The sequence below is a fragment of the Poecilia reticulata genome, chromosome 4 (assembly GCF_904066995.2).
Source record: "Poecilia reticulata chromosome 4, P_reticulata-male-v2, whole genome shotgun sequence".
In the NCBI taxonomy this organism is placed as follows: Eukaryota; Metazoa; Chordata; class Actinopteri; order Cyprinodontiformes; family Poeciliidae; genus Poecilia; species Poecilia reticulata.
The window spans coordinates 1,043,525-1,062,435 of NC_088833.1; the positions used below are offsets into that span (position 1 = coordinate 1,043,525).

At 40.6% G+C, this 18,911-nt stretch overlaps 2 protein-coding genes across 6 annotated transcripts; both read left to right on the top strand.

The window, feature by feature from the left end:
• The first annotated feature begins 901 nt into the window (after positions 1 to 901).
• Positions 902 to 6,501, top strand: LOC103463205 (uncharacterized). Of its 5 annotated transcripts, none has more exons than XM_017304290.2 (3): positions 902 to 1,038; positions 2,094 to 2,181; positions 3,562 to 6,501. In XM_017304290.2, exon 3 carries the CDS (start codon positions 3,577 to 3,579, stop codon positions 5,590 to 5,592), a length of 2,016 nt encoding a protein of 671 aa, XP_017159779.1. In that variant the 5' UTR covers positions 902 to 1,038; positions 2,094 to 2,181; positions 3,562 to 3,576; the 3' UTR covers positions 5,593 to 6,501. The 5 variants fall into 5 exon arrangements, with proteins under 5 accessions (XP_017159779.1, XP_017159781.1, XP_008404654.1 ...); XM_017304292.2 differs by having other exon boundaries at positions 915 to 1,038; positions 2,091 to 2,181; XM_008406432.3 differs by having other exon boundaries at positions 941 to 1,119; positions 2,091 to 2,181.
• Positions 6,502 to 8,855: 2,354 nt separating this feature from the next.
• LOC103463206 (uncharacterized) lies at positions 8,856 to 18,307 on the top strand. Its single transcript, XM_008406434.3, has 2 exons — positions 8,856 to 9,212; positions 14,085 to 18,307. The coding sequence occupies exon 2, from the start codon at positions 14,089 to 14,091 to the stop codon at positions 15,880 to 15,882; it is 1,794 nt and encodes a 597-aa protein (XP_008404656.1). The 5' UTR covers positions 8,856 to 9,212; positions 14,085 to 14,088; the 3' UTR covers positions 15,883 to 18,307.
• The last annotated feature ends 604 nt before the right edge of the window (positions 18,308 to 18,911 follow it).

Consider the following 18,911-nt stretch of genomic DNA (forward strand, 5'->3'; position numbering starts at 1 on the left):
TCAATCTGTCTGAATATGATTTTACAAACATTCTTACCATCAGTTAACATCATTATGTTCATTACATCAAGATCAAATTTTTGTTTGAAATGTTCTTTTAACGTTTTTTGAGGAATTGAATGTGTTTACATTAAGTTTAAGCTTTAAATAACAAAATTTACTGGAATAAACATTTATAATCCATAGCATCTTACGTTTAGAATGGAGTTTAGGGATGGATATTTGTTTAATTATCACTTCTCATGATAATTTTTAATAAAAATTTAGATTTATTGTTTTATTACATTTCAGTTGATGTTTAAAAAACTGTATTGTCTGGTTTACTTTTTACTATTTTCTTTGTTCAATGAAAGTATAAATAAGTAATACATTTAAAAACATCACACTTGAAGATGTTTCTAATTTCCAAGCATTTTTTTATATGTTGTTTTGTTTTCAATGTCTTTTTTAAGGTTGACCTGAATCTCCTAAACAATTGAAATATAAAAGTTTAGAAGAATACTTTATATTTAGTTTTGTCCTTTTCCCCAGATGCAGATGTGTTTCAGGATAATTGCTGGTTAGAATCATTGTTGGGATCATTATTAGTTCTTTATTATTATTCTGGTTATTCATGTTTCTCTCCTTAGTTTAGAAATTTCACATACTGATCTGTTAATGAATCTAGAAAATAAAAATTACTTCAATTTAAAATAAATCTAAACTACATTAATAGGCACAAAATATGTAGTGAAATAACATGCATATAACAGAATATAATATTTTACTGAAGTTACTATATTTTGCACAAATTGCCTGTTTTACTTCATTTCAAATTTTCTTTTGTTAATGTGAATAAAATCTTTGCTCAAATAAAGGTTTAAATATTGTAATATTTCTAGTAGATTATTCTGAGCAGCAGCTGAAGGCGGAACGAAAGAGGCCGCAACTGTTTCTGGGGTAATTCTCCTTGTGAGACTTCCGGCGGAAATGAGGCGCTAGCAGCCTTAGCTCCCAAGCTACCTTCTGTTTATCGTCGTTTTAAAGACGTTTCCTGCTGTGAGTTGAATATTTCGGTGTCTGTAGTATGAACGTCTTGGGTTAATCACCAGAGAGGATCCATCCGCCCAGAACCGCCAGGTATTTCAGCGGTTCGGTTCTGAATGAACCAACACTGACAACAGGGAACTAGTTGATCAGGCGGAGGAGGCAGATCCCGTCCGGCTCCATTATTTGCGTCGTTTATAGTTATTTGTTTTCTTTCATTTGAATTTTTGGGAAACTGGAAACATTGGATCAAAATCGGTGTGGAAAATATTCATCAATGAAGAACCAAGATGCTCCGGACGTGAGGGTTTGTTTCATTTGGTTCTGATCCAGCATTGACGGCTCTGATCATCTTCATTGGTTTAACCAACATCATGTTGGGCAGAAACTCTGTGATTTTGGTTGCTTTGTGCAGACAGAAGACACATAAAAGCTCATTTTTCTCACTGTGACGGGAAATCAGACTAAACTTCAGTTGTTTCAGGTTAATGTCGGATTGATTTCAGAATCAGAAGTTTACGGACTTTCCCCAGTTTTCCCGTTGACGTTTATGACATTTGGGTCAAACGTTCCGGTTTCCTTTCCTGTTGTTCGGGTTGTCAACCCGAACCCAGAATGATTTAATCACTATTAAAGGAACTAATTGGTGAAATACCATGTGGTAATTTCTACCATATTCTGAATCCATTTTAAACGCCATGTCACTGTAAGGCACCTTTACAAGAAGATATCCAGCTAATCAAATCATACAGACAGAGTTTAAGTTGATCCTGGCTGTTAAACAATGGATTAAGTTTGTTTATTATTCAATTTGGTTAAAAGTTTTTCTCCCTCCAACTGGAGATGCATGCAGCGACAGTGGAGAGGAAAAGTCCTTCAGCCTGCAGCAGACCTGAGCTGGTTCATCGCCCAGCAGTGGGTCTGGCTGGGCGTCTGAATGAACAAAGCAGACTCAGAATTAGGGCTGTCAAAATAAGCAGCATGTTGATATAATTGGTACTGGAACATTATTCAGATTCAAACTGACCTGTTCATATTTGTCCGCATTGTCGTGCGTCTCCCAGCAGCATCGTTCCAGAACGAGCCAGCGGAGATTTTCTGAGGCGGACGGACAGGAAAAGCTGCAACACTGATGTTTGGGAAAAACGTGAAAAGGTAAGTGAAGCTGCTGTACCTGCAGCAGAGAACCAATATAATATATAATATATATTTACACCATACATTTGTAATCACACATGTTCAGTTTTTGAATGGATTGGAACCTTTTTCATTTATTATAACAACCAGTAAAACATTTTGGTAACAATTACAGTAATAAGAGTCAAACACATGTTTTTTGTTAAAATAAGTTTAACTTGAGATAAAACAAATATTTATAGCTGAAATTAAATGGAAAAATATCCATTATTTATCCACCAATATTTCTCTTTTTCAGCTCATCAGTGGAAATTAAAGACACCGAAATTAATTTAATGATCATAGCAGTTCAGAGAAAAATACTTAGATTAGGCAGATTAGTCATGATTTTACTTAACAAATGAATTACCTTTAAGAAACAAGTTAACAAGATGCTGCATTAAAATGTCGAGTTTCAAAAACCAACAGAAACATTAAACTAGAAACTGTTAAGAGCAGTAATGAAATCAACTCAAGTGTTTTACGGTTCTTCTCTTTATGTCAGAACAGGATGAGATTCATTGTCAGCTTATAAAAAGTTATCATGAGGGATGCATGATAACTTTATTTTGACACAGATAACCAATAGTTTTCTAATCTAAAAGCCAATAACCAATAATCAATAACATACCTAGACATAAGAGGCTGGTAAACAAAAATATAAAGCTGTGACATCAACAGTCCAAACAAAACCAGGAACAGTTTAAAAAACTTATAACACTGTGAAAAAAACTATTAAGCCACATTTACAAAACATATGAACAGAAACCATCTATTTAAATAAGATCTACATTAATTATTGTGTTTCTAGTTTTCATGTATTAAAACTAAGTCACCTTATGACAGGAGGCTTCATGCAGCCAGACGTCAGTCGCTGATCTGACTGATGATAATGGAGGAGGACAGAACTAGCTAGCATTAGCAGTGGAGGGGCTGTGGACTAGCAGGCCCAGGATAGTTCAGTACATGTAAAGCTTTCAGCATCAGAAAGAACATGTTCCTGTTTAGAGGATGTAGTTAAGTTACATGATTAGTCATGATCCAGCTGCTGCTTCTGAGGCGAATGCAGCAGGAATCGATTCATTGACCTGCGTTAGCAGAACAGTGATGGTAGCAGCAGATGTCACAAGAGCTTCAAACGTCCCGAAAATCATAGCAGTGCAGTTTGGTTGACCATTAAACTGTTCTTTAAGCATCGAAACAGAAACAAGGAAATTCAATAAATCCCCCTCAAGCAAAGAAGTGTTTTAACGTTATTCTACAAGCAAAGTTTCAGTTTTTAAACCTTGTTCACATTGGTGAGCTTTTATCTCCTCCTGGTCTCTGTTAACAACGTTCTGCTGGCCTCGACTCCTGCAGATCCTCCACTGCATCATGTCTGTCGCTGCCTGTGAAGAACTTCCTGATCACCTCCTGATGACTGGAGGCAGAAACTCCATTCCTGACGACGAGACGCCAAACATTATGCAAATAAAGGAGGAACAGGAAGAAGCAGAACCACAGCAGGCGACTGAGCCAAACAAGGAACCAGAACCTCAGCTTGAGAAAGTGGAACATGTGGAAGTGTGGGTCTTTCAGGACGAACAGCTTTCAGTGCAGCAGGAGACCAGCGTCTCTACGGTGACTCCAGTTTATGGGGAAAAGATCCACAACGAACCAGAACAGCTGCAGATTATAAAGGAGGAAACAGAACCTGTGGAGATTAAAGCAGAACCGGAGGATGAAGGTCTGCGTGAGGTCAAGCAGGAGCCTGAAACCTCCATGGTGACTCCAACTCATGACAGCACTGATCCAGAACCAAGCACCAACCAGCTGGTACCACTCAACTCCCCTGAAGAACTGAACCCACAGCAGCAAGGAAGCGACCAGAACACATATTGTTGTGACGTGTGTAAAAAATCTTTCACAGCTCGTAAGAATTGGATTTACCACCTTAAAACCCATAAAGAGGAGAAACCTTTCCTATGTCTGACTTGTGGAAAAGGTTTCATTTGGAAATCGGCTTTAACGCTACACCTTAGAACGCACACAGATGAGAAACCGTATCCCTGTGAACTGTGTGACAAATCTTTCAGTAAAAAGAGTTATTTGGCTCGTCACGTAAGGGTTCACGGGGATGAGAGGCCGTTTCCTTGTGACTTGTGTGGGAGAACCTTTAGACACAGTAGCAATCTGGCCCATCACCGTAAAGCTCATACAGCTGACAAACCTTATTCCTGCGACTTGTGTGACAAACAGTTCAGCGAACATAGTAGCTTGGCCAACCACCTTACGACTCACACAGACGAGAAACCTTACCCCTGTGAACTGTGTCACAAATCTTTTAATAAAAGGAGTTATTTGGCTCGTCACATCAGGATTCACGGGGATGAGAGGCCGTTTCCTTGTGACTTCTGTGGCAGAACCTTCAGACACAGTAGCAATCTGGCCCATCACCGGAGAGCTCACACGGGTAAAAAGGTTTATTTTTGTGACTTGTGTGACAAGCCTTTTAGTAAACATAGCAGTTTGGCCGATCACCTTAAAACTCACACGGATGAGAAGCTGTATTCTTGTGAACTGTGTGATAAATCTTTCAGTAAAAAGAGATATTTGACTCGTCACAGAAGGATTCACGGAGATGAGAGGCCGTTTCCTTGTGACTTTTGCGGTAAAACCTTTAAACACAGCAGTAATTTGGCTCGTCATCATAAAGCTCATACAGCTGACAAGCATTATTCATGTGACCAATGTGAGAAACATTTTATCGACTGCAGTAGTTTGGCTTATCACCTTCGAACTCACACAGCGATGGAGTTTCCCTGTGATCTGTGTGATAAATCCTTCAGTAAAAGCAGCTATTTGTCTCGACACCGTAGGATCCACAGGGATCAGAGGCCTTTTTCTTGTGACTTGTGCGGCAGACGCTTTAGACACAGTAGTAATTTGTCCGAACATCACAGAACTCACGCAAACGACGAGCATTATTCTTGTGACTTGTGTGACAAACATTTTATCAACCAGAGTAGTTTGGCTTGTCACCTCAGAACGCACACAGACGAGAAACCGCATCCCTGTGAACTGTGTGACAAATCCTTCAGTAAAAGGAGCTACTTGGCTCGACACAGGAGGATTCACTGGGATGAGAGGCCATTTTGTTGTGACTTCTGTGGTCGAACCTTTAAGCACAGCAGTAATTTGGCTCGTCACCGCAGAGCTCACACAGGTGAGCCTCTGAGCAACCCCAGTTGTTTGGCTCTTCACAAGACTCACAAAGATAAAAGGCCTTATTCCTGTAAATTGTGCAAAAAATCTTTTAGAAAAAATATTGATTTGATTCGTCACCTTCACACTCACACAAGTGAGAAGCCATGTTCTCTGCAGGAAACGAGTCCAGCCCTCTGCTTGTGAGCAACATTTAAAAACAGATTTCAACTAAACTGCTGTCAAACGTTTGTGCAGCAAAAGGTTCATTTTAAAAATGTGAATAAACTTTTCCAGAGGTCATCAAAGGTCAACCAGCCCTATGATGACCTCTGGAACAATGTAGCTTTAATTTAATTTAATTTAATTTAATTTAATTTAATTTAATTTAATTTAATTTAATTTAATTTAATTTAATTTAATTTAATTTAATTTAAAGAAGTTGAGGGTAAATTATTCTTGTAAATGATGTGAGAAAACCTTGTAGACGCCGCGAGGCTTCAGCCTGACAGAAGAACTCAGGGTGAAGAAGCATCCAGGTTATCAGGTTATTTCATAATGTAGCAGCTCACAGCCAATGTGGAGCAGAAACCAGATATTCAAGATGCAGAAACATTTAATGTTGCTGAAGTTCAAGCAGACCGAATGTCCGTTAGAATCGGCTCAGACTGAAGCTGGTAAAAGTGTCATGAAAAGTGTTCCGTACCTTCATGGGCTGAGAGGAAGAGAAAAACAAAGACTGATCCGGTCTTTGGTTCTGATTAGAACCTGATCGGTTTGGACTGGAGACGTCCAACTGTTAAAACTCTCTGCTGTTAATCCCCTTTAGTTACCAACACTGTGTCTAAATGTTGTTTTCAGCCAGAGAACAGTTACTGTCAGCTAAAGTATGAATTATGAAGTTGTGATAAATAACATCCACCATGTTTTATCTTCCACATCCTCATAACTTTCTGCAGGAAATAAAATGTTTCCTTCTGCCAAACCAGCAGGAGGTTAAATAAATGTTAACGAATCATTAAAATCAGCCTGAATGATGTAAATCAGCTAAAACTGTTTTTAATGCTGTACTTTGTTCTGAGTTTTAATAAAGTTTTACTTTTTTCACAAGAAACACTATTTGCTTTTCAATGTGTCAAGTTTTCGATGACTTGGACCTATTAAGTATTTAAAATGTAACTTTATGAATAAACTCTTATCCGTTTTGTTGTCATATTTTCCAAGATAACTTTTAAAGTTACTGAAAAATAAAATTTCTTTGAAGGATAATTCTCAATTATTGCTGAAAGTCTTTTAAAATTCAGAAATAATTTTTGCTGAATGTTTGTCAGAACTGAGACATTTTCATGTAGTTGGAGACAAAAGAAGATCCTCTTAGTTTTATGTTAACAAGTTTTACACACATTTCTAAAACATTTTATTGTTAAATAAAACTCAGATTATGTAACAGAAGCTTAAGCAGCATTCCTGTCAAAAGCCCTGGAGGTTAAAGGTCACCCGTCTGCAGTCAGGTCTCCTGGAGGTTAAAGGTCACCCGTCTGCAGTCAGGACTCCTGGAGGTTAAAGGTCACCCGTCTGCAGTCAGGACTCCTGGAGGTTAAAGGTCATTGGTCTCTGCAGTCAGGACTCCTGGAGGTTAAAGGTCACCCGTCTGCAGTCAGGACTCCTGGAGGTTAAAGGTCACCCGTCTGCAGTCAGGACTCCTGGAGGTTAAAGGTCACCCGTCTGCAGTCAGGACTCCTGGAGGTTAAAGGTCATTGGTCTCTGCAGTCAGGACTCCTGGAGGTTAAAGGTCATTGGTCTCTGCAGTCAGGACTCCTGGAGGTTAAAGGTCACCCGTCTGCAGTCAGGTCTCCTTGAGGTTAAAGGTCACCCGTCTGCAGTCAGGACTCCTGGAGGTTAAAGGTCACCCGTCTGTAGTCAGGACTCCTGGAGGTTAAAGGTCATTGGTCTCTGCAGTCAGGACTCCTGGAGGTTAAAGGTCACCCGTCTGCAGTCAGGACTCCTGGAGGTTAAAGGTCACCCGTCTGCAGTCAGGACTCCTGGAGGTTAAAGGTCATTGGTCTCTGCAGTCAGGACTCCTGGAGGTTAAAGGTCATTGGTCTCTGCAGTCAGGACTCCTGGAGGTTAAAGGTCACCTGTCTGCAGTCAGGACTCCTGGAGGTTAAAGGTCACCCGTCTGCAGTCAGGAGTCCTGGAGGTTAAAGGTCACCCGTCTGCAGTCAGGACTCCTGGAGGTTAAAGGTCACCCGTCTGCAGTCAGGACTCCACAGTGGACAGTGATTATCTACGGCTCCACATCAATCAGAGGGAAAATAATCTCTTCAATCTGATTTTCCTGTTTTTAATGCTGCAGGTTTATGGATGATGAGTTTTACTGAAAATGTTCAAACGTTGAACCTTTGAGAAGCTGAAGATCTTCATTCATTCAGTTCATTTCCGTTCTTATTCCCACCTCAGTCAGAATCTTTCCATGTAATCTACGCCGTTTCCTGACCCGGCTGGTCGGTCCTCAGATGTTTGTGCTGCATGACGGGTCAGTTTGGTTCTGGCTGCTGAAGCTCGACTCTACGGACGTCTGATCACTTCATGTGTTAAAACTCAACTTTTTCTCTCTGTGTTTTAATATGAGGCTCTTCTGAGGTTTTTCATGTATGTTGATATCTTGTTGTGAAATATCTGAAGTTTTATATATTTTTCTTTAGGATAGAAATTCACCACAAACCTATGATATAAACAGAAACTTTCCAAAAGAAGGAAAGAAATAAAAATACATCCAAACATTTTCTGACAGCTTTGATTGTCTTTAGTTGGTCTGAATGGTTTAAAGGTCGTTTCCATCTCAGCCTTAGACACAAACATGCAGGGAATAAATCGATTTTCAGTTTTCTGCACCAAAGAGAATAAACACGTTTTCACTCTTAAATGTGTGAACATTTTACATTTTAAACTGACATTGTGACTGTATAAAAATAGACCAGTAAATATTGCGGTAAGCATATTGTGAGAAAACGCAGAAGAAAAATCTGTATGACCCCTAAGGGCCTCCGTACTGTGCGGCAGAGTCATGACCAGGAAGCAGTTTACTCTAGTTCATCCAAACAGGAAAGCATTATTTAATTAATAACTGATTTTGTGTTATTTTAATATTAATCTAATTATATTTGCAAAATATTTCTTGTCTCATTTTATTCTTGAAGTCATTTAGAGAGGTTCTCACAAATATAGGACTAAATGTAAAATGTAAACACACCAAATATAGTTCTGAAAAAGAAGCATTCTTCAAATGTATTCATATTTGATTGTCTTTTAATGTGTTATAAAGTAAAATAAGGAAGCCTTCAGGCTCTGTGTGGATGGGACACTCTGTTCAACAACTAAAACAACCTTTTGTTGTTTAGATGAAGCAAAACAAGCAAACAAAATAAATATTTCTAACCCGCGGCGGAACTTAAATGACCTGAACTGTTTCTGGGGGAAGTCTACGTGTGAGACTTCCAGCGGAAGCGAACGAGATGTTAGCATCGTTAGCTTCTAGACTTCCTCGCTTATCGTCGATTAGGAGGCGGTTTCTGCTGCACAGCTGAACATTTGAGATTCTGCAGTAAAACATCTTCGGCTCGGCATCAGAGACACTAACGGAAATAAACAGCTTCAGGAGGAAGAGGCCGATCATCAGCGAACCCGAATCATCTCGGAACCAGCAGCTATGCTAACCGGACGGTTCTGAATGGACTAACGCTGGGATACAGAAAATATAATCACGGAACTAGTTGATACCGCGGAGGAAGCAGGAGGCTTTTACAAAGACGAAGTTCGGATACGAGGTGATATTTCCACATAAAAACACTGAAGCTTAACCTGTTATGTTCGTTTCTGAGGTTCAGCAATAATGTTCGTGGGTCAATTTGACCCGGGGAGAGTTTTATCATGCAATAGTGTCTGATTATTAACTCTAATACTAACCATCTCAATCAAAATTGGTGCAATTATGTTTTTTATTTCTCAGAAATTAAGGATTAATGACGACAACTTACTCAATTACTCATTTGGATATAAAAAATGGGATTTACATTTTTTATGTCCACTGAAAAAAACCTAGACACAAAAAAACAACAATTTCCTTGAAAGTGATCTTTGGTAAATTTTTTATATTACATTTAATTTTTTTTTTCAAAGGGTGATTTTTATAATTGAACTTGAGACACACATACTGTTCCGGGTCAAATTGACCCGGAACAGTATCGATGTAACAAGTAGACGCAGGGGGGGCTGCAAATGTGTAAAATGAATAAATTTTCAATTTATATGTAGAGTTCACCTATTAAGACAAATAGAAAAAGTTTCATGCAATAAAAATACTTGCAACTATTTTTTAAATATTTTTAAACTTTGAAACGGGTCAATTTGACCCGCAACATAACAGGAGGGTTAAAATATGTCCAACCAGCCAGAGGTTTTGGTTCTCCGTCATTTTGACCGACAGCATGAAAAATCCGTCATCTGCTATTTTTACCCATCAAATTATAATCATGTTAACATCATTAATATCGGCTATTGAGCCGCGTTTTTATGCGTTTAGTTAATATTCAGTAGTTGAACCTGAATCCAGATCCCGTCAGATGAATCCATCCAACCTTTTCTCCGTTTGTCGTGACACAAACCACAGACTGAGGTTTGTATAAGAAATGAAATGAATCGACTCCACTTTAACCTGCGGTCTGAACTCTCAGCCTCACTAATTCCTCCTGGTCGCTTCTGCAGAGAAATCAGCGCTGGTCCATCAGTCAGTTGGTCCGTCTGATCCAAACCGGTCACCGGAACCGTTTTACCCTGTGCGGTCCGGCTTTGCGCTTTTATGATGATTTTTTTAAAGGTTTCGCTTGTTCTGACTATCTGAGCTACCTCGTCAGATTTCCCTGCCGTAGCACGGATAGATGGACAGCTGTCAAATTTTCCTGTCGTTTAAATAATAATAATAATAATAATACAGAAAATATTCCATGCAAACTATAAATTAGAAGCTTCTAAGCTTCAGTTTCTTCTGGATTGGGTCAATCCGGTCAGAACCGAGTCATAAGATCAGATCCTACTTTCCTAAAAACCAGCAGAACATCCAACATGTAGATGCTCTAAAATCAGCCATCAGAATATTCTACCTTTATAACATAAAGCCCGGTTCAGCCCGGTTCGGCCCGGTTCAGCCCGGTTCATTCAGCCAGCAGCCCGTCGTGTTTTCAGTTAAAACATGTTGATGGGAAATTTTAAATATCACTTGGTAAATACGTGTTATTGAAAGATTGTAAGATAATGTACCTGAACACCAGGTAGTGTTAAACAATGCAAACATTTTAAAAAGACTTAAATAAATAAACAGTGCTTAGCCTGGTGGGGGCCCAAGTAAAGCCTGGAGGCCCGCCAGGCTTATGATGCTGGGGGAAACCCTGTGTACTGAAACCCCTAAAGAGGAAAGAGAAGCTACCTTTGGGTTTTAAATGCTAATTAAATATATTCTCTGTATCCTACCTGTTGAATGTACATGTAGCAGATGGACTGAAAACCTTCATCACAATAAAAACAGAGGCATCAAATGGTAAATATGTAATTTCACACCTGAAATTCAAAGCGTCGTATGAATTTTTCATGATGTGCAGCAGATGTGCATCTGTAACGAGCTAAAAAGAGAAAGCAACAGAATAATAAAGATGTTTTCCCCATAGTTGTTGAGCGGGTTGCGTTGCCCCACAACGGTTTCCGCTTCAGCAACTTCTGGTTGCAAGTGAAGACGGGTTGCATCACCATCTGAACCCAGAGCTCAATAACTGGGAGGCAGCAAAGAGAGAAGATTGATTGACAAAAACAGCTCAAAGCGATTCGCTCCATGATGAGCAGGTGACTGATTAACGCTGCAAACATTTGATTTTATTAGTATGTTTATGCATTAATTTACTAACACATATAAAAATGTTTGTAACGTTAAACAACGGTTTAAATTTTACACAACATGGAGCAGCTGAACGACCAGGAGTTACAAAATGTATTAAATGAAACTTAACAAAACCTTCAAAAGTTCACATGTGGGACAAATAAGAAGAGTAAGAAACCTTCCAACAACCGATTTGGTGACATTTCTAATTCATTTAATCATAATTAGACCTTTTAGTACATCCTCCTAAATATAACGTATAATGTACATCCCTGATAAAAGACTTTAGTTCTTTGGGTGGCAGATATTTTAGACCGTAGTTCAACAACCAGCTGTCCTGTCTGACCGTTTTCATAAAGCCGAGAAAACCTGGAGACCTTTTACTAATGAATGAGCTGCTTTTACTCTTATGACCACATTGTTAGCAGCCAGAGCTTCAGCTGCTGCTGTTTCTGTCCTGACAGCGACATCCTGCATGGAGCTGCAGGGAAACGTCGATTGATGATGTTCTTCTTCTTCCACCTCCTGATTGTTGCACCTACAGTCGTCAGCTTCTCATCCAGCTTCTTACTTATGGCCTTGCAGCCCATTCCAGCCTTGTGCAGGTCAACCATTTTGTCCCTGACATCTTCAGGCAGCTCTCCTGTGTTGCCGTGGTGCAGATGTTGGAGTGTCTGAGACTGTTGGCAGGTGACACTTTGGGACAGGTGACACTTTGGGACAGGTGACACTTTGGGACAGGTGACACTTTGGGACAGGTGACACTTGGGACAGGTGACACTTTGGGACAGGTGACACTTTGGGACAGGTGACACTTTGGGACAGGTGACACTTGGGACAGGTGACACTTGGGACAGGTGACACTTGGGACAGGTGACACTTTGGGACAGGTGACACTTGGGACAGGTGACACTTGGGACAGGTGTCACTTTGGGACAGGTGTCACTTTGGGACAGGTGACACTTGGGACAGGTGTCACTTTGGGACAGGTGTCACTTTGGGACAGGTGACACTTTGGGACAGGTGACACTTTGGGACAGGTGTCACTTTGGGACAGGTGACACTTTGGGACAGGTGACACTTTGGGACAGGTGACACTTTGGGACAGGTGACACTTTGGGACAGGTGACACTTGGGACAGGTGACACTTTGGGACAGGTGACACTTTGGGACAGGTGACACTTGGGACAGGTGACACTTGGGACAGGTGACACTTGGGACAGGTGACACTTTGGGACAGGTGACACTTTGGGACAGGTGACACTTTGGGACAGGTGACACTTGGGACAGGTGTCACTTTGGGACAGGTGTCACTTTGGGACAGGTGACACTTGGGACAGGTGACACTTGGGACAGGTGACACTTTGGGACAGGTGACACTTGGGACAGGTGACACTTGGGACAGGTGACACTTTGGGACAGGTGACACTTGGGACAGGTGACACTTGGGACAGGTGACACTTTGGGACAGGTGACACTTTGGGACAGGTGACACTTTGGGACAGGTGTCACTTTGGGACAGGTGACACTTTGGGACAGGTGACACTTGGGACAGGTGTCACTTTGGGACAGGTGACACTTTGGGACAGGTGACACTTTGGGACAGGTGTCACTTTGGGACAGGTGACACTTTGGGACAGGTGTCACTTTGGGACAGGTGTCACTTTGGGACAGGTGACACTTTGGGACAGGTGTCTGTAGCGACGGTGTTGGGTTCAACATACTTTGGCTGGTTATTAGAGGATCAATGCAAATAATTTTTTATTTAAATATTAATAATTTTCTATATTTTCTTTTTGATATTCTCTCTCACTGTCGAAATGAAGCTGCCATAAAAATCATAGACTGTTTAATTATGTACAAACGTTCAAACTCAGTGGCTATCGAATCCTTATTTCCTCCACTGTGACGACAATGTGACCATATTTGGTAACGACCAGGAGAAACGCCGAAGCTCAATGGCGTCTCCCATCGTTTCCCTGGCAACGCTCCACATGCAGGATGTGACGTCGATCCCAATCCATTCGTTTCCTGTGGAGCTTTGCATATCGGGTCTCATCAGGACCGTAACGGTAAACAGGATGTTGCTTGTTGCAGCAACCAGTTCAATCCCTTCAACATGGACTGGTTGCAGTGGTCCCGCCCTCAGTCTGCAGCTTCCTGCAGCCCTACTTCCTGTCTCTGCTCCTGACTGAAGACGCCTCTATAAAATAATTTGCTGGCTCCCTCCTTGAAGTCTGTTTGTCTTTTCTGGCAGTTCCTTCCTGTCACAGGCCAGCCGGTGTTCTTCAGGAAGCGCCTCATCGTGGTCAGTGATGTCATCGCCAGGCGGCTGCATCACAATCTGTAACCTCCCACCAGGCAGCAGCCATTTTGTTTTTTCTGAACCAGTAACTCTGTTCTCATTGGTCTCTGGATGAAACTTTCCAACTATCATAAAAACGGTTCTGGTTCATTAAGTACATAAAGTTAGACGGTCGCTGTTCATACAAGATTTATACAACAAAATATAGCTTTTTACAAGATCACCGTTAAATATATATTTTCTGCTTAAATAAATTTTCTGAAAGGTGTTGTTCTTATTTTTAGTGTTTAAGTCTATTACAGTTTTCTAAATTTAAAAAAGTCCCTAAAACTTAAACATTTATATTTGAAAGATAATTGACCAAATTTTACATGATTCCATTTAAAACCTATTTTTATACGTCGCAGTAAAAATGCTATTAAAATGTTAAAGTGTTTCCTTCACATTGTTTTTTAATGTTCTCCACAGCATCATGTCTGTTACGTCGGAGGTTCTGCCTGATGATCTTCTCAGAACCACAGAGAGGCGGATAAAAGAGGAAGAGGAGGAACCAGAACCACAGATGATTGAGACAAACTGGGATCCAGAACTTCAGCCAATCAAAGTGGAACAAATTCAGCTGTGGGTCTTTCAGGATGATGGGCAGCTTCTACTGAAACAGGAGAGCAGCGCCTCAATGGTGACGGCTGCTGATGATGAGGAATTATTCCACAACGACCCACAACTGGAGCAGAGGATGGAGACGAAGCAGGAACCAGAACCTGTAGAGATTAAAAAGGAACCAGAAGAATCAGAACCTGTGAAGATTAAAGAGGAAGAGGAGGATCAGGATGAAGATCATCTTGTGGTGAAGCAGGAGCCTGAAACCTTGATGGTGGCTCCTGCTAAACACATCAGTGATCCGGAACCAAACAGGAACCAGCTGTTCTCTGGAAACCGGCCTGCAGATGTGAACCAACATCAGCAAGGAAGCAACCAGGAAGTTTCAGGATCCAGTAAAGACCTGCAGCCAGAGGACAGACCTCAGGACGGCAGATATTACAGGGACAATGTGGACATTTCAGAACTGGAAAGGCAAAAATCTGCTGCGTCTCGTTGTAGCGTATGTGGTAAATGTTACACTAAACCTTTCTACTTGACTGCTCACATGAAAACACACACGAGGGAGAAGGTGCATTGTAAAATCTGTGGTAAATCTTTCAGAAAGCACAGGAACTTGACTGTTCACATGAAAATTCACTCAGGTGAAATGCCCCATGTTTGTGAATCATGTGGTAAATCTTTCAGAAAGAGTTGCGAGTTAACTCATCACCTGGCAACTCACACAGACGAGAAACCGTTTAGTTGTGAATCTTGTGGTAAATCTTTCAGAGATCGTTCTTATCTGTCCTACCATATAAAAATGCGGGCAGACGCAAAGCCACTTGCTTGTAAAGTGTGCGGTGAATCCTTTTACTCTTCCTGTCTTTTAAGTAGTCACAAGAGAACTCACACAGCTGAGAGGTCTTTCTCATGTCTGACCTGTGGGAAGGATTTCACCATGCAGTCTAAACTAACTGCACACATGAGAATTCACTCCGGGGAGAAGCCGTACTCGTGTAGCGTTTGTGGTAAGACTTTCAGAGTCGCCAGTCAGTTGACTGTTCATGTAAGAACTCACTCAGGGGAGAAGCCATATTCATGTAACGTTTGTGGGAAAACGTTCAGAGTGGCCGGTCAATTGACTGTTCATACAAGAACTCACACAGGTGAGAAGCCGTACACATGTAACGTTTGTGGTAAGACTTACAGGCAGGCCGGTCAATTCAGAGTTCATGTAAGAACGCACGCAGATGAGAGGCCCTATTCTTGTGAGCTGTGTGATAAATCTTTCAGAGAGAGATATCATTTAGCTAATCATCTTAACACTCACGCAGACGAGAAGCCTTATCCCTGTGAGCTGTGTAATAAATCATTTCGATGTGGTGGTCGTTTATCTAAACACCTTAAGACTCACACAGCTGAGAAGCCTTTCTTGTGTTTGACCTGTGGGAAAGATTTCACCCAGCAGTCTGACCTAGATGCGCACATGGAAACTCACAAAGCTGAAAGGCCATATCCTTGTGAGCAATGTGATAAATCTTTCAGAGAGAGTAGTCATTTAGCTAATCACCTTCGGACTCACACAGCTAAGAAGCGCTTTCCTTGTGGATCATGTGAAAAATCTTTCAGATGGAGTTCTGAGTTAACTAATCACCTCAGAATTCACACAGGTGAGAAACTTTAGTTGTGCATCTTGTGAGAAGTCGTTCACACAGCGTAGAGAAGTGACCTGCCACATGAGAACTCACCAATGATGGGAATAATGGAGTTAAATTAAAACAACGGTCCATTTTTCAGGAAGGGGTACATTTACTGTAAATCACCGCACTGAAGGTTCAAATAGTCCTTATCTACCAGATAGTGTAAATTAATGTTCTTAGATGTAATTTTGGCCTGGAAAAGATAAAATGCATGAATCTGTGTGAAAAGTAATGTGTTCGCCAGTAGCAACGTTGTTCTTTATGTCAGTGATGAGGAACTTGGAGTCTCACAAAGGTCACATGCTTCAGTAAAACAAGTCGCCATGGTAACGGTGCTACTGCTAGCAGGCGCAGTCTGAGCGCGGTGAGGCTAGCATTAGCTCGGTGTAAAAAGCTAACGCAGTCAGAGGTCAACACTCGGTTTTACACAATGCAGCCGCCATTATTGTAGTTTCCTGTTTTTAACTGCTTCTCTTCAATGTCCATGTATTGATTCAGTTTTATGATAAATGTTTCAATATATATTTTAAAGTTCTAGTAAGACGAGATCCAAAATGCACTTACATATTTAAAGGGGCAGCATTATGTGTTTTCATTTTATAGCATAATCAAGTAACTGTTGTTATAAAAATGCTGTATATATCACATGACTTAACAGTTGAATGCCTTGAAATTGGGCCTCTGTCACTTTAAGAAGCCACGTCATCACATCAACATTCATCTCTTAATCCTTTACTAATGTATGAAGAGGGAGCTTGTAAACATTCAGGTTAGTTTTAAAATGGCAGGCTTGTAAATTTGCTCTGTATTTACAACATAATGGATCATGGCAACAAATAAAGGCATCAGTTTGGTTATGAGCAGCTACTTATTTCAGTAGATGGTGAATCACCAAGGATAAATTATGCAGCTTGAGTTTAAATGTTCAAAACGTCTCGGCGCTGTTGGGATGTCCAGTCAGTCAACTGATGTTCTGCAAGTTGGTGGCATCGTTTCCCTGCACCAAGGAGGTTGTGGGTTTGAATCCCAACCTGAATGCAGTCACTTCATGTCTTCTTCTTGGGTTCTCCAGCTGCTGCTGTCCAAGTTCTGTCTTCAGGTTGGACTGGAAGCCTCTGCATGGTGCGTCCTGCGTCTTACCCAGTGATCAGAGGACAAGGCCACCAGTTCCCACGCTGTTAAAGGCGCAGAGCATTTAGCGGACGCCCCGCCCCCTTCAGCTACACCCACCTCACTCCCTCCCTGCATTCGCTGTGTTGCTAAACGGTCACAGGAGAAGCAAAATATCAACGTTGCCGTCTTGGAAAAAACACGGCAACTAACTTCTGACCAATCACACGACACTTTGCCCAGAGCTGTGATGATCCTGGTGTCGAGAACAGGAAGCAGATTTCTCTGCAAACAAAATGTCGCCATTTTCATCACATCTGCATCAGTGAGAGGCGATTTCGGCACTTTGGGTGAAGCATGTGGCAGTTTTCAGATTTAGGATCGACGGAGGACGTTGCTGACATTACGAGGTGAAATTAGTCAGGCTGAGATTTTGTCAGGTGAATAATTTCTCACCAAGCTGCAGATGGGTGATGTTAGATGCTGCATGAGGGGACAGAACCAAACCTACTGAATATCAACGTCTCACCCACAGAAAGCCGCTGTGATGAAAATCAGAGAAATCCTGCCAGGTAGCCAAACCAGCGCCCTAGCTAGCTTAATATTTTTATTTTAACATAAAACAATAAAATGTTTTCTATAGAGTGGGGAGAATCATGTCAACACAAAGTTTGACGAGTTATTGAGATTCACTGCATGTAAAACGGTTCAAAGCTGAGCATCAACCCAAATATCATTTATTAATCCTATAAAATCTAGTTCATTTCTCTAGGTAATGGATGTATTGAGTGACTAAAATGGTCCTTATGTGGTTTACAAACATTAAACTATCGCTTTCAAAATCAGCTCTAAAGCTATTTCATGTACTTTGGTGCCAAGCCGTTCAGTTAGTTTATAAACTGACATATTTTAAAGTTTATTCTCTGAGCTACTTTATTTTGTCTCCAAGATGAAAATCTCTGAGTTGAGAAGAAGAAATCATTGTTAACATTTCCTCTTCTCATGTTAATCATTTTAACATAATTTTAACTTGTAGGCTGCTGCGCTTTTTTATTATTTTTAAAAAATATCCTCATGTGTTTAAAACGCTGTGCTTCCCGTGTTTTACCACCAGGTGGCGTTGCGATGTTGTGGCCATTTAAATGTACCAACAAATGGTGAAACATTTCCGGATCCGCTTTGGACTCTGCTGAGTTTCTTTGTTTCATTTCTCTGTTGTTGCTTCTGGTCTGTTTTGCTCAGTTTGATTCTGTTTTTTTTAATAATGTTGTTTAGAAATGAAACCCTTGAAAGGTGGAACCTCGTCGTCTCCTGCCTCATTCATTCTGGAACCTGGATTTTCTTTGGGTTCTGCTGACCTCTGACCTCTGGTGGAGACCGTGAGTTTGAGGAGCAAGACACCAAATAAACAGTTTAATAATCATGTGTCAACAGTTCAGAGGGGAATATTAACAAGTTACATTTAGATGTGCTATGAGGAGTAATATTATTATTATTATTATTATTATTATTGGATAATGTCATTAAGAATAGAATATAAATAACTTTCATTTTCCCTCAGTGAGAAAATTCAGATCCACCAGCAGCAACAGAAAATGTAAATTAATAAAAAAAACAGAAAGTAAAACCAACAGGCTGCTGAACTGTTCAAACTAATCAATATTACTTTAAGTATTAGTTTCATAACCTGGATGTTTTTACTTCCACTTTAGTAAATATATGCTGAGGTGATGCTACTCTAATTTATCTGCTCTGCCACCTGCTTCTGTTGCCAAACAGACATTCATATTTTTATCCTTTTGTTTTATTTCCTAGAAGCCAAATTAAAATCCCAACAACTGAATAATATTATTGTCTCATGATAAACCTTAAAACATGAAAGTGTATGTTTTTGTTTGTTTTT